This window comes from Streptopelia decaocto (assembly GCF_964273445.1).
Source record: "Streptopelia decaocto genome assembly, chromosome: 1".
Classification (NCBI taxonomy): domain Eukaryota; kingdom Metazoa; phylum Chordata; class Aves; order Columbiformes; family Columbidae; genus Streptopelia; species Streptopelia decaocto.
The window spans coordinates 101,000,365-101,013,941 of NC_138663.1; the positions used below are offsets into that span (position 1 = coordinate 101,000,365).

Genomic DNA, 13,577 nt, shown 5'->3' on the forward strand with positions numbered 1-13,577 from the left:
AAACTAAATAACCACACTATCGTCTCCTTCTAACTTTGGCTGTCTCTTGTCTTTCCCTTTGGATGATCCTTTCTCTGATCTTGTGTTACTGAATATCACCTTAATTGACTATGGTAGACCACAATTTTGTAGTCTTCCAGGTGATCTTCTACCAGACTCATTACACTCTGGTAGCAATCTTTTCTGGCTTTACCTTCCTAGGTGCACTCTTCAGTTATTTTATTTCTGTCTTCACCTTATTTCTATCTTTCACTATCAGAGTTCCGGTCATGATAAATCTTCCAATTTCTTTCTATTACTCTTAGAGTATCTGATCAAACATACGTCAGCTATGTCATTTGTAACAAATAACAATTTTGCACATCCAGGTTTCGGTGCCTCTTTTTACACTGTTTTGACAATGAAGACCAACACTATGAGCCTTTATGCAGTGGAATTTGAAAATTTTTCCTTCCCATTTGTCAAACTTTTAGCGGAGTGGAAGGAAAAACATGGGACAATGATTTTTCCACTCTTCAAAATGAACAGTGAGGCATGCCTACCCACAAGCACTACTAAGCTTGAGGCATAAGGAGGCAGCTTTCCATGCCTTCATGGAAACATGGAAAAAATATATCCCAGCCTTCTCACGCAGATCTTTCTATGAAGACGAATGTCACTTAAAATTTTCACTTTGAGCATTTTTGACACGCCTTTAGAACATGTCCCATCTTCATACCCCATCCTGCAGAAGATTTCCCTTGCATTTCCTGACTCTAGCAGAAGCTGGGGGAAGCTACTGGTGAAACATCCGAACCTTGCTACTGCGGCCGGTTTAACCTCTTTCTGCAGGGTCAGGTTCCTTGGCCAGAGGAGCCTGCTCAAAGCTTCATAGCATAATTCTGTTGCCACACAAGAGGTCGAACAAGGGCCAGCCTGTGTCCACACTGTTCCTGCCATAAGAAAGGTCAGGGAAGAATTAGAGCTGAAGAGCCTGGGACCTGGCTTGCCTCTCCTTCTGCTTTTGGTGAAGCAGGAAAAATTGGGCCAGTGGGAGCACTTTTAGAGAAAGTTGTACTCACAGACACCAAGCCACCCCTCAGCATGATTTGCAGAGCTTTTGAATTCCACAGACAGATAAAAAGTTGTCAGGACATAGAGCTACAGCACTTCTGTGTGCATGACAACCAGCACAAGTGCAGGCACTATATAGTAACTCCATAAAAAATATTTTCCTGTCCCTGTACCAAATAGCAGCTTTGTAGCTGGACAGAATGACATCTGTTCCCACATCTACACAGAATTGATTAATTTTTTCTTAATACTACATGTTTCTTCTCGCACAGTTAAAATACATGAAAGCATTCATAACTCAATGGTAATTCAGCCTTGAAAGTGGTTAATGGCTTATTCAGACTCCAAGCCTGGTGAAAACTCTGTACTTGTTCTGACTAAATTTATTCGTCCTGAGAGATTTCCAAGTAACACTAATACCAAGCACTGACTTCATAACAACAGAAAGACAAAGTGTTCCAATTTTATCCTCTCCATGGAGGGATGCAGGAGGACAGAATCAGGGTTCTAGCAAGAAAGAATGGCTTGGGTACAGTTGTTTGAATTATGGATTTTGAATAAATAATTTTTTTCTGTTGCTCTTTTTGTATATATGATTCAAAGATATATGCTAATTTTCTCAGCCTTGCATTTGTAAGAATGTACAGCATAACTCAGGGCACTTTCCTAATAATACATCCTTATTGCCTAAATATATGCAATGTACGAATGGTATGACCCATCTGTTAGGGGGAAACAATATCAACCAGGTTTTCAATTGTTTCAGTCCCTCTGCTACTTTGTACTGACCATTATTCATGCACATGCCAAGACTGAATTAAGTTGTGTTTCTCTCTGTTCACCTGCATGAGTATTTTCGATTAGGATTGCTGAAAACTATGTTTATGAGCAGTATTCTGCTGTTCTGAACTCAGTCTACATTTGTATTTATTCTCTAGGTCCTATGTTGTTCCTGACCTCTACCTTCTGCCATAAGCTACTGACATTTGTGTTCAAAGTACTTTCACAAAACCCCAACAGTTAGAAAAAAAACCCCAAAATTTTAAACTCCAACTGTTTCAGATGCTCAACTGTTGAACAAATTGAGAGAGTGGTCACAGTCACCTGAAGAAATTAAAAGGGTATGTAACTGATTGGTTTAAGGAACAAATCTGTATTTGCTAATTTCTAATTCTGGGTTGGGTATACCACTGGTTGTAATCCCTAGCTGTGATCTACCAGAGAGGCCTTCCACCTCTTCCCACACCCACAGATCTGGATGAACCTATTTCACCGTCAGTTTGGCCATCACTGCTACTCACGCAGACAAGGTGACAGAAATATAGGTCAAATTGCCCCTGCCAGTAGGAGATGTTCTCATTGTGCTAGCAACACCTGCACACTTGCCATAGGGAGGACTTCTTCCCAATTTTATAAGGAGCTAGACCCTGTGCTTCGCAAAGGAGACACATACTTCTAGGCTGGGAACTACTGCTAAAGAGGGAACACACTATTTAAAAATGAAAAACACCCCAACCACCCAGCAAACCTGAGCTGACATTAATGAGGTTAAATATGTATATTGCTATTAAAGGAGACTTGTTCCAGGGTTATCCTAAAGTAATGTACTATTCCTCTGCTTGTGCTCCTTAATCAGGTCACATAACACTGTTTTAATTAGAGAGCAATGCTATTAAGCCCACAATAATGAAACCAAATGATTCAGTAATTGTAGAAGAGTGACAGGCTTATCTGCACTCCTTCTTTAACTTCTACATCAAATATATTCTCAACTTTCAAGTTGCCATGTTGCATTAGTATTTTGACTTTTCATTTCACTTTCTGTGAGCCTCTTGAAAAAGGTAATTTTCAATAAAAAAAAAATCTAACTTTTAAAAACACATACTTCTATTCAAATATTTAAAATCTGAAAATGAGACTGAAAGCAGAAAAGAAAGGTGAAGAAACTGAAGGGGAATAGAAATATTTTAAAGTGGAATAGTTTGTTTTCCATATAAAGTAAAAATGAGGGAGAAATAATAAATTACTAATGGAAAGTTTCCCATCCTCTGTATGGCACTTGACTGTCATTTTCTAAATGTTTCAGTGATCCAAACACTTATAGCTCCTTTTCCCTGTTAAACAACTAACATTATGCAAAATACAAAACCTTCATTTGCTGCCTTTCAAAGGCTTGATTATAAGCTATTCTATGAATTCATGGATTTTCAGGAATGCTCCTAATTACTATATGTCTATGTGTATTAAAAAGAAAGGAGGTGATAATTCCTTGAGAGGAAAAATATCCATACATTCAAACAATTATATAAATTAGAACAAAGAGTTAGAGGAAGTAGACTTCTAAAGTTCTTCAGTTATTATCCATTTTTAAATGGAAGTCCAAGAACAATAGTCTTATGTTGCAGCATTGTGTCATAACCTATGTATCTGCCGTTCTCATGATTCTTAATGAAAGTAACGCAGCACCTGCTAAAAGAACTGTTCCCACCCTGACTGGAGGAAACAGCAAAGCATTGCCTGAACAATTCACCCAAGAAGAATGTTATTGAACTCTACATTTTAAAAGAAGCATACATTTTAAAACACACCTGTGCTGGCCTTGGGAAACAGCTCATGAGAAACTGCCGTTTTGCTGGCAGCTAACATGCTTTCTCCAAAGACGTGATTTAATAGGAATGCTGAGCTGTTCACACAGGGGCTCCTGCTGCACTTGGGTTTGACCCTTTGGAAGCTGGAGGTTCACGGGCTTGTACCTACCTCTGTGTAAATCAGGACTGTCTCCTTTGAAGTCAACTGATGTAAAAACCTAGGAGAATAAAGAAGAATCAAGGCCTGGGGCTGTCATCCCTGCCCTGCTGCTTTTATTCAGGTTAGGATTTCAAAAGTATAATTGTGATATTTTTTCCTGTCATTTGGGAATGTGAATGGGGTCTGAGCTGTAACAAAAGGAAGAATAGGTGCAGACTTGCTTCGCAGAGCTGCAGCATGGCACCAGGGCAGGTGGCAGGTTTCCAGCTCTCCTGTCACTCTGGGTGATCTCTCTCCGCACTGCTCCAGAACTCTCTCTTTTGTTACCTCTGTCCCTCAGGCAGCAATAATAATGACACATTGTAGTAGAAGACTTCGTGCCTTCCTAATACATCGTCATGATTCTAAGCCAGAACTGCCTCAACGCTGATGGTATTCAAGCCCACATCTTCCCTAAAACATCTTTGTGAAATAAGTGAGCCTCTCACCCTGAACTGATATCCCTATTTGTGCTAGAGTTCCTTACTCAAAGCAAGATGAAGCCCACCTTGGAAAGTTATATACTTGACCAACTGCTTAAACATCAGTCCAGACATCAGAGGTGATGTTGCAAAGGTTATGGTTGCAGCTGATGTGTTCAGCAGCCTGCCAGAGGCACGTGACATGGTAGGGCAGGGCTTGCTAAAATAAGTAACATGATGAAGGATCATTTTACTTACAGTCTTGCTAACATAGTTGGCACTTGAATCAGAAAACCAATTAAAAAAAATTAAAGAAACAGAATATTCCACTCCAAGAGCGGAGTTAATGCAAAAGTCTACTTCAGAAGAAAACGCTTGCACCTGTACTGTTCAAATCCCACATGAATGACAAATCAGTCTGTCTTGGCACAGAGATTTCTGTACACAGATGCCTTAAGCCTCACAGTCCAAACCAAGAGTCTCATCCACATTGCACATCCACTGTTCACATCATTGCTCTTTAGTATCTTAACTTTTTATATGAAAACCAGTGCTAAATCAAAAGTCAAAAGGTAAGGCGAGTTTATTTTGCTTCAAAAAGCACAATAAAAACCAATAGCTCAACATAACCTAGAACACCAACCATCATCACTTTGGAGTGACCAGGACTTTCCTCCATGTGGAAAAGGCAAAAATGAAGGCTGAAGTTCAGAACACTGTGCTAATTTCTAAATGGGCAACTAACCCAACAACATTGGAAAATACTGCATTTTACATTCCTATATCTTAATACACACTTCCACTACTGGAAAGATTAGTATGTGAAAAGACATTAGAGATGGTATTACAAGAAAATTGCTAGTACATCGCTACATAAGCATCCTGTGCATGTTTTTTGTTTATCACTGGCTTCCCAATGCTGCCCCACCAATGGTGTTCAGGCCAGTCATGGGCTGGCTGGTTACTGTGATGGCCCAGTGTGTCCTTTGTGTGGGTCCAACTCTTCTGCACTCCTAAATCAGAATTTAAGACAGTGTTTCCAATTAAAAGAAATAGCCTCAGTTTTGGTGACTCAGATAAGAGCCACCAGAACTTCTCATTTTGTTTTGGTGCTTGGGTTTATCTGAAATTTGTGCTGTCATAACTAAAAGCAGAATCTGAGAACTACTAGGATTTGCTTTATCAGAATAATTAAGAAAGAAATACTTACACTGTGTTCAATGTCAATTAATTGTTTAATGAAATCTCCCACTGCCGATAGTTCCTCATAATGCTTATAAATTCTGGCCATCTCACAATGAAATTTTTAAATAGCTGACACTTTATGCTGGAAATAGTGTCCTGTTGCATTTTATAAGGAAAGAATAGTCTTTGCAGTTATGTCATAGGATTAAAACAGTTAATGCACACTGTTATTTAGTGATCTACTATTGCTAATATAATGAAGAATGTGCACCGTTTTTCACCTGTACTTGCAGATTTTCAGCTTTTCACAGTGCACCCACACCTGAGGGATTTTTATGCTTCCTATCCTCAGGACCCACTGCTCAGTGGGGGCCTCTTCACTGAGCACTGAGTTACCCAAAACGATGAGATACCCAAAACAAAGAATAAAATCATGGCAGGAAATACAGCGACTTCATCTCTCTCATTGCTCTCTGAAAGCCAACAATGGGAAACTATAGTGGGCTGGAGACAGTCTACTAAATAATTTGTGACATACAGCCCATTCCTGAATGATTTTTTTCCCCATTAGACATGCATTAATACAGGGAAGGCTAACACAAGGAAAATCTTATCTGGCCTCGGAGGGAAATAGGTCCCCCACCATTCCACCATCACATGCTAGACAAGACCTTTGACTACTCGGAGCCACTGCTACTTTCTTCTAAAGAGGTTGTGCTATAGTTTGCTCTAACTGCTGAATCACAACTTGTTTTAAACACACCCTCAAAACAATCACTATACCAACACAGGCTTTATCTACTACATTCATTGCTTGCATTTCAGCAGACTATTCCTCAAAAATCTGCCTTGGTTAAACACAGCATTATTCAATGCTACCTCATTCCTAGTCACAAAACTTTCAAAAATCAGAGAAAACCTTTCATCTAAGACTGTACACTACATTAAAGTACCATGTTTTATTTTTACATGAGGTTTTCTGTTCCCCTGGATTTCAATTGAATACTATGGGCCATGCAAAATGCCACAGACCACAGAAGCTACATTTTCATATGGAAGTTTTTATTGATTAATCAGGCATTAAATCAAGTATTGTAAAATAAACAGATTTTGTTCATTAAAAAATGTCCATAAGAATACCATTCATAGCAAACTTGTTTCCTCATAGCCATACAGAATGTGAAATGTTCAAGAAACAAGCAAAAAAGGAACACCTGACTAATTACTGTAAGTCTGTGTGTATATATGTATGTCTGCATATACACAAATTACACACTATATTTGTGCATATACTGGTGTGTGCATACCCATACATATGTATACATGTATGCACAAACATATATGCACAAAGAGTACTGCCTGAATTAATAGTCCACTAGAGAAAAGTGGCTTAGCTCCAAATGAAGTATATTCTGTTAAAATAAAAATGATAGAGCAAGGCTTGTAGATAACAGACCATTCTTTTTCTATTGGCAAAAACCATGATCTGTGTTTAGACTCATGGTCTGTCTTTACAGTGAAAATATGTGAGATCATTTGGGATCTTTCCAAATCTATGGTATTAGTTCCATCTAGCTCAATCTCTGCCAACGTGGTATGGCCAAATGCTGAACAGTGTTTTCAGTTTGTCCACTACTGAAATCAGCTTCTAGATTTAATATTTCTGGCAAAAGAGAAGATACACAGCCTTGCTACATGCACTTTGGTAATATACCCTTTCGTTTTAGGCAGAAACTTGACAACAATCCTACATTAAAACTCCTTTGCTCCTGCATCTTTTAATCACAGCTTTGCATCAGTGATGTCCTGTAAACTCATTATAACAATTTTCATGCCATCTCAACTACCTTCCAAACATACCAGGACAGATCATCTGGGCAATGTACATCAGACTGTACTGGTAACATTTTGCTCAATTTTAAAATGTAATGTTTGGGAATTTATTTATTTTTCATTGTTGACAGTATACATTTCTGTATTATTAAAGACACTATGATAAACTCTGCAGTTCACTATATGTACACATTTTGCCTTATTTATATCAACTCTGGAAAGGTCAATGGATCCTACCTGTGAACCATGAGATGCTGCCCAGCTGAAAGACATGGTACCAGCAACATACTGTCAGACTTTTCTCCATTTAATTCAGCAGTTAGTAGGGCATGTAAAGGGAAATCAAAGGAATATGGATAAGCATTTATTTTCTATTGAAAAAAAGGGAAAAAAACCCCCAATATGCATGTATGTATTCCTCAACTTGCTCATAAGTTTTTGACATTATCATAAGGCAAACTGCAGTATGGGTTGGTACCTGGGGAATCAGTATTTAAAAAATTAGAAGCTGAGCTTGGGACCATTTTACTTTGGACCCACTAGTGAACAAAGTGCATTAAGGCATCCTTTTCAAAAGACACCTAAAGCATAGTTATAAATTACAGAGCAAAAGTTTTCTTAAAGCTGATATTCAATTTATCCTCTTCTACACAGGCAGATTTTCACCACTTGCATAGCAACAAAAAAATACTGTAGGAAAACCATTCTTTTAGAGTTGTCATATGCCTCAAGCATCTCCCTAAATGATCATTTATGGATAAGCATTGTAGCAATTACAAATGGCTTCTATTCTGTAGAAGGAAAAGAGAAAAAAAGAAGATTCAGTTTGAGATATAGTAGGTTGCCTACACTCAAGTTCATCCACCAGCATCAGGATGAACATAGGGCTAGATTCCTACTCCTGCTGAAAACTTGCTATTTACTCCTCATTCACAAGGAGAACTGTGCTTTCCCAAACAACAGAAGACAATGAAAACTATAAGCAAATTCCAGCTGTAGTGTTTTTCCATACAGCACATGTAAAACAGATTTCCTTGCTTTGTTATAGAGACTACATAGTGTACAACAATGAAACATTTGTATTTAATTTAAAATCTATGGTAAGGTGGAGCATGTCTCACTTCTGAGTTGTTGGCTGGGCTTGCTATGTTGAACCTTGTAAAATCAGCAATAAGCATTCACATGTCTACCATCAGAACCATGACATCTTCCATTACAATCAACCCTTAAATGATGTCGTGCTTTATCAATTTAGTCTGAAGTCAGACCTTGAATTGGCTGCTCTCCTCCAGTGTTGCTGATTTCAGAGATGGTATCAGTCTTTTACAGCCTTAGTGATACTACAATGTTTCCCAAAGATGAAGGTGAAGCACTGGTAGATGGGAATGTTGCCATCAATAAAATAAATCACCAGATGATTTATGCGCTCACATTTCTAGGAGATAATCCACATGTTTTTTATGAACAGAGAGAGCACTGCCCTGTGAAAACAAGTAAATTGAAATTTCTTCTTTTGCTGTGTTGGCTAGCTCCACTTCCTCGGTTGTTTATTTTTATTCTGTTTGGTCTGCACACTCCCATGTGCATAGTAGAAATTAGGAGATCTCACACTCAGTAAGACTGGTAATGAGAGCGCTAATATTGGCATGAATGAAACCTGCAGTATACCGACTTGTCCACTGCACAGTTTTCAGTCTTCCAATTTCCTGCTTTTATTCACTGTAAAATAAAATGATGTAGAGGGCTGATGAAACTTTAATTAGTAGGACCACCAATGTGCAAAACAAGTAATTTTCCAGGTGTCCATACCAGGCTTTCCCTTCTTTTTTTTTTCCTTTTTTTTTTTTTTTTTTTTTTTTTATAAATAATTTATAAATCTTCCAGTAAGAGACTAAATACAAAACCAACCAAACAAAACCAACTGCAAAAGAAAGTTCTAAGATATTATTAAAGCCATTTCTTGTCCTTCCATACAAAGTACACAGTAAAGAGATATTGTCCCCATTTCAGTTCTGGCTGTATTCGGCATTCGGCAGCAAAGGCTGGGATGCCATGCAGTCCACCAGCTCTGGGCAAGCTCCTGTGGGCAGCCTCCTGGCCACCCCGGGAAGACATATCATCCTACCTTTTGGCTTTTAGCAGTCATGCGAGCTGCTCAGAGGAGTCTAGATGGTCAGGGATGGGCAAGCCGGTTATAATGGTCAAACACTTATTCCACACAGTGAACGTGGGGCACACCGGCTGCCCAAATGTAATGTCAAAAGTGTAAAGGTGTAGAGAGTTCAAAGCATCATAAAAAGCAAGGGAACCATTGTCATAGTCCAGCAAAATCCCGACCCGCCGGAGGTGAGGTGCAGGTTCGATGGGGATTTCTTTGCTATTGTGCCGCACCACCCACGTGTTATTGCAGCGGCAAAGCACCCAGGAGGCAGAATTCTTCCCAATCCACTCATGCTTCGGTGCTGACTTGTAAGAAATACCAATGGCATACCTGCAAAATAAAAAACAACTCAAGGAAACAAATGGTTTCTGGCACGTTTGTCTCTCAGTGCAGTCAAATGTTAGCCCAGAGGACTCACTGGAATGCCCCAGCCTCCTACTTCTGCTGGTTAGGTTCTAATTAAGAGACACTTCACCGTAATATCTGCGCAGGCTTAATTAACGTTTTTCCCTGTCTCTCTTTTGAGCCTGAGACATCGGGGAAATTTTATTGTCCCTCATATTGTTTGTAGTTTGGCTGCTATGGCTATTTTTTGGAGCACTTGCCTCTGGTATTCAAAAGGAAGATTGTTGAGTCCTCAGTTTCAATCAGTGGGCCTCAGATTTCCACTTCCACACAGACGAATACAGAGAAATTCATTGATTTTAAAATGCAGTGCTATCTGTCAGCTAATCTGATCTCTCCTTGCTCCTTTAATATATGGCCCAGAAGAAGGAATGCAAGAGTAAACATCAAAGGACACATTAAAAAAAAAAAAAATTGCCATTCTCAAATATGTTTTGCCAGATGTTGGTGTGGTTTTTAAATTCAATGAGCATTTTTCAAACTGGGTTTTGAGCCAAGTGAAGCAATTTTAGGTGAAGACATTTGCTCTGCAAACCATAATTTATGGCAAGATGTGCAGGGTAAAAGGATTGTGAAAACGTTCTCATTAATGGACACCAAGGGCAAATACCTGATTCCTCATATGTAAAAGAAATGTAAAAGTTCCTCACGTTCTAGAGACACTGCAGTATTTGTTGGGCTTTCAACCAACAGAGATTAATGTGCCATAAGTTACTCTATTTCCATTCCTTAATGTTGGCAAATAGCATTTTTCTTGTTTGAGACAGTGGGCATACCTTGAGACCTTACTGATTTTTCCACTCCATTAACTTCCATCATGATTGTTGCCTTTGAATCCCAAAGGGTGACATATCTTCCACTAACTAAAGGGCCCCTGAAATCCACTGCAGTGTGATGCAGAGGATCATTCAGGAGCAGAGGAATGCACTCCTCCATTTCCTGCCCCTCGCTTCATACCCTGGGGCACAGACCTACAGCACTGCTGCTTCATTCCCCCTTCCCCAGAAGCTAATCTGGCTTCCACCTCTGTGAAACTGGTTCGTCAAATTGTCCTCCTAAATAAATGATCCCACTTACAGAGTTCGTTCTGTTGTATAAACAAGATGAAATTTTCTGACCTCTTCAATTTGCTAAAATAATAAAATGTATTGTATGTGGGTTCAAAAATCAACCATGCTGAATCATGGAGGAAAAGTCCTGTGAGGACCGTTAAATATAAAGATGATCTATCTGGTAGACTTAGTTCTGGAGTCTGAAAATGCTGGAGATTGGGAAAATAGTTTGACAAATTATGTGAAAGTATATGTTTGTCTTGCTCTTGTATTGCTCCCAATGCCTCTGCTACTGGTCTCTGTCAGAGAAACTGTGCTGGGACCTGCACAGACCTTTGGTGTGAACTAGTGATTCTTTTCACATATGTTTTTATATACATACCATGTACTCCCGCTTATAACCACTTCCCAGTAATGCCGCCCGCTGTCAATGAACACATTGCCAGCTACTCCATAGCTCCCTTGGCTCGTGAATCGCTCTGGTGTGTGACTCTTTTTGGAGGATGTTTCATCGCGTTCCACTGTCAAGTTATCATGAGACACTTTCAATTTTCTGTGAGCAGATTTAGGGTCCAGTTTAAATGGCTGACCTAGAGAGGCAGAGATGGCAGAAGAATGGTTTGGCTTTGATTTTGAAAAGGAGAGTGGATTAGGAAGGCTCTAAGAAGCCCACAAGATCATATAACCATATTAATCTCCTCATCTGAAGCATTCTCAAGATAGACTAACCTATTCTGCTACCTGCAATAGCTAGTTTGCATTGTCACTTTACTGTCAATCTCCTTGTGCACTAACTTCCCCATGTCAATAATCCCTAAAAAGAGCCCTGCATAATCATCATGACCATTATCTCTGACCTAGAGGTAAGCTGTATACTTTAATTCTTGCATGTAATTAAAATGAATATACATGCTAATAAAGGTCTGAGGGTTGATTTTTTTTTACAGCATATTAGATTTAGAATAAGCTGTGTTCTATTAATACTCTAGGGATAAAGATCCATAATAACATCTTCATCATTACTATAAAAAGTATGTTTTCAAATTCCACAAAATGAGTTTGAAAATAAGAAGAAGCATTAGCTTTGTCTGTTCATTTACTCACAGCTTTATTTATAAAAAGCACAGTGAACAATTCAGGACTGCTCTGGAAGGATGCCCATGTGGTGCTGGATAGTGTGCATTAAAAAAAAGGAAGCGAACTGTAACTAAGTCCAGGTAATATGGTGTAAAAACATTACTGAGGCTGTTGCTCTTGGCAAGCATCTTCAGCTGTAGCACAAGGTTTCTAGACAATAACAGGAAGCTTTTTGGTAAACCAAACCCTGTAGATGTATAAAGCCCACCACAATTCTGACAGGCTTGCTCATTGTGTCAAAAAGCAGAACAATCATTTACCTCCACCAGGAGACAACTAGGAAAGTATGACTCCATGAGTGATCCAGCAAAGCCTTTTTCCCTTTTTATTGTCTTTCATATCAAGGGGAAAAAAAAGTAAGTGGAAGATTTGATGACATGCACAGAAAATAGAAATGACTGCTCTCATGAGGTCTGTGTGAGGAACTGACATGAACTTCAAATAAGATATAAATTGCTCTGAGTTATCTACTTTTGCAACATGTATTTAGTTACATATTACAACCAAGTATAAAATAAATCCACTGGAAAGTATTTGGAGGCACATTTTACCTGCTTTTTCTCAGTGCTCAGCAGCAGTAAAATACCTACAGTCTGACTCTCTAACTGGCTAGTAGCCTTTGTGTTGCTGAAGCAGTATCTGAGGGACACCTTTCTCTGTACTGAATTGTATCTGGTCACATCATTTCTGAGTCACCCAAGAGATTGTTTTGGTGACATGCTGGGTAACAAAGAGACAAAAGGATGAAAGTTTGCCATTTCCAGATGGGTCCTCTGGTTATGCATTTGCTTGCAGGTTACCGGGTTTAATAATATGCAGATCCTTGGTAGCAGATGTGGGGTTTGTATGGGCAGCTTTTACACAGAAGTGCAAGGCAGGCTAATAGCAGAAAGAAGAAAATAAGAAATGAGTGCATGCCATTCCCTGCAGCCTCTGTCTTGCAACATTCTGTATCAACCCTCTTCAAGCACCTTCCCCTACCAGGAGGTTTCAGAGGGTGCACAAATCTCAATGTTCCCTTTCCGGTGCTCAGAGCTGACCATGATGACTGCATGACTGAGGGATTGGCTGGCAGACAAGAAGAAAAAGGCTGAAAACCAGTCTTAAAACTGGTATACTACATCTGTTATTAATTTGTGTAACCATTGTTTTTTTGAAGTGGGATCTCTGACTAGTCTACCACCTTATTGAACTCCATAAAAAAACTGAGGGGGATGAAGCTAAGAACATTTTCCAGCATCCTATGAAAGAGATAATTTCAGAGGATAAAATTATAGTAGCAATTACCTTATGAACGTTATACAAAAATAAAATGTTTTATTGCAAGCATAGGAAAAGGGTTTTTTTGCTTTGCGGAGGAAAAATAGAGAAGACATTAAAACAGAACCACAAAAGAGTATTTTCAATCATTTCACATGTGATGGCTCTGTTCCTAAATGATGTTCCAGTGATATTCCAGTAATGAAACTACAGATTTATCTTTAAAAAAAAAAAAAAAAGTAATTTCTGCTCTTGAGTTAAATAAGCGGCTTTAATTGCGGG

At 38.9% G+C, this 13,577-nt stretch overlaps 1 protein-coding gene across 1 annotated transcript in view; it reads right to left on the reverse strand.

The window, feature by feature from the left end:
- Positions 1–6,290: 6,290 nt before the first annotated feature.
- Positions 6,291–13,577, reverse strand: part of MID1 (midline 1) — a 146,800-nt gene continuing 139,513 nt past the window's right edge. Inside the window, exons 9-10 of the mRNA XM_082055534.1 lie at positions 11,281–11,488; positions 6,291–9,771 (exon numbers count right to left, since the gene is read on the reverse strand). Coding sequence (XP_081911660.1) covers positions 9,423–9,771; positions 11,281–11,488 — 557 coding nt within the window. The 3' untranslated portion in view covers positions 6,291–9,422. The remainder of the gene's footprint in view (positions 9,772–11,280; positions 11,489–13,577) is intronic.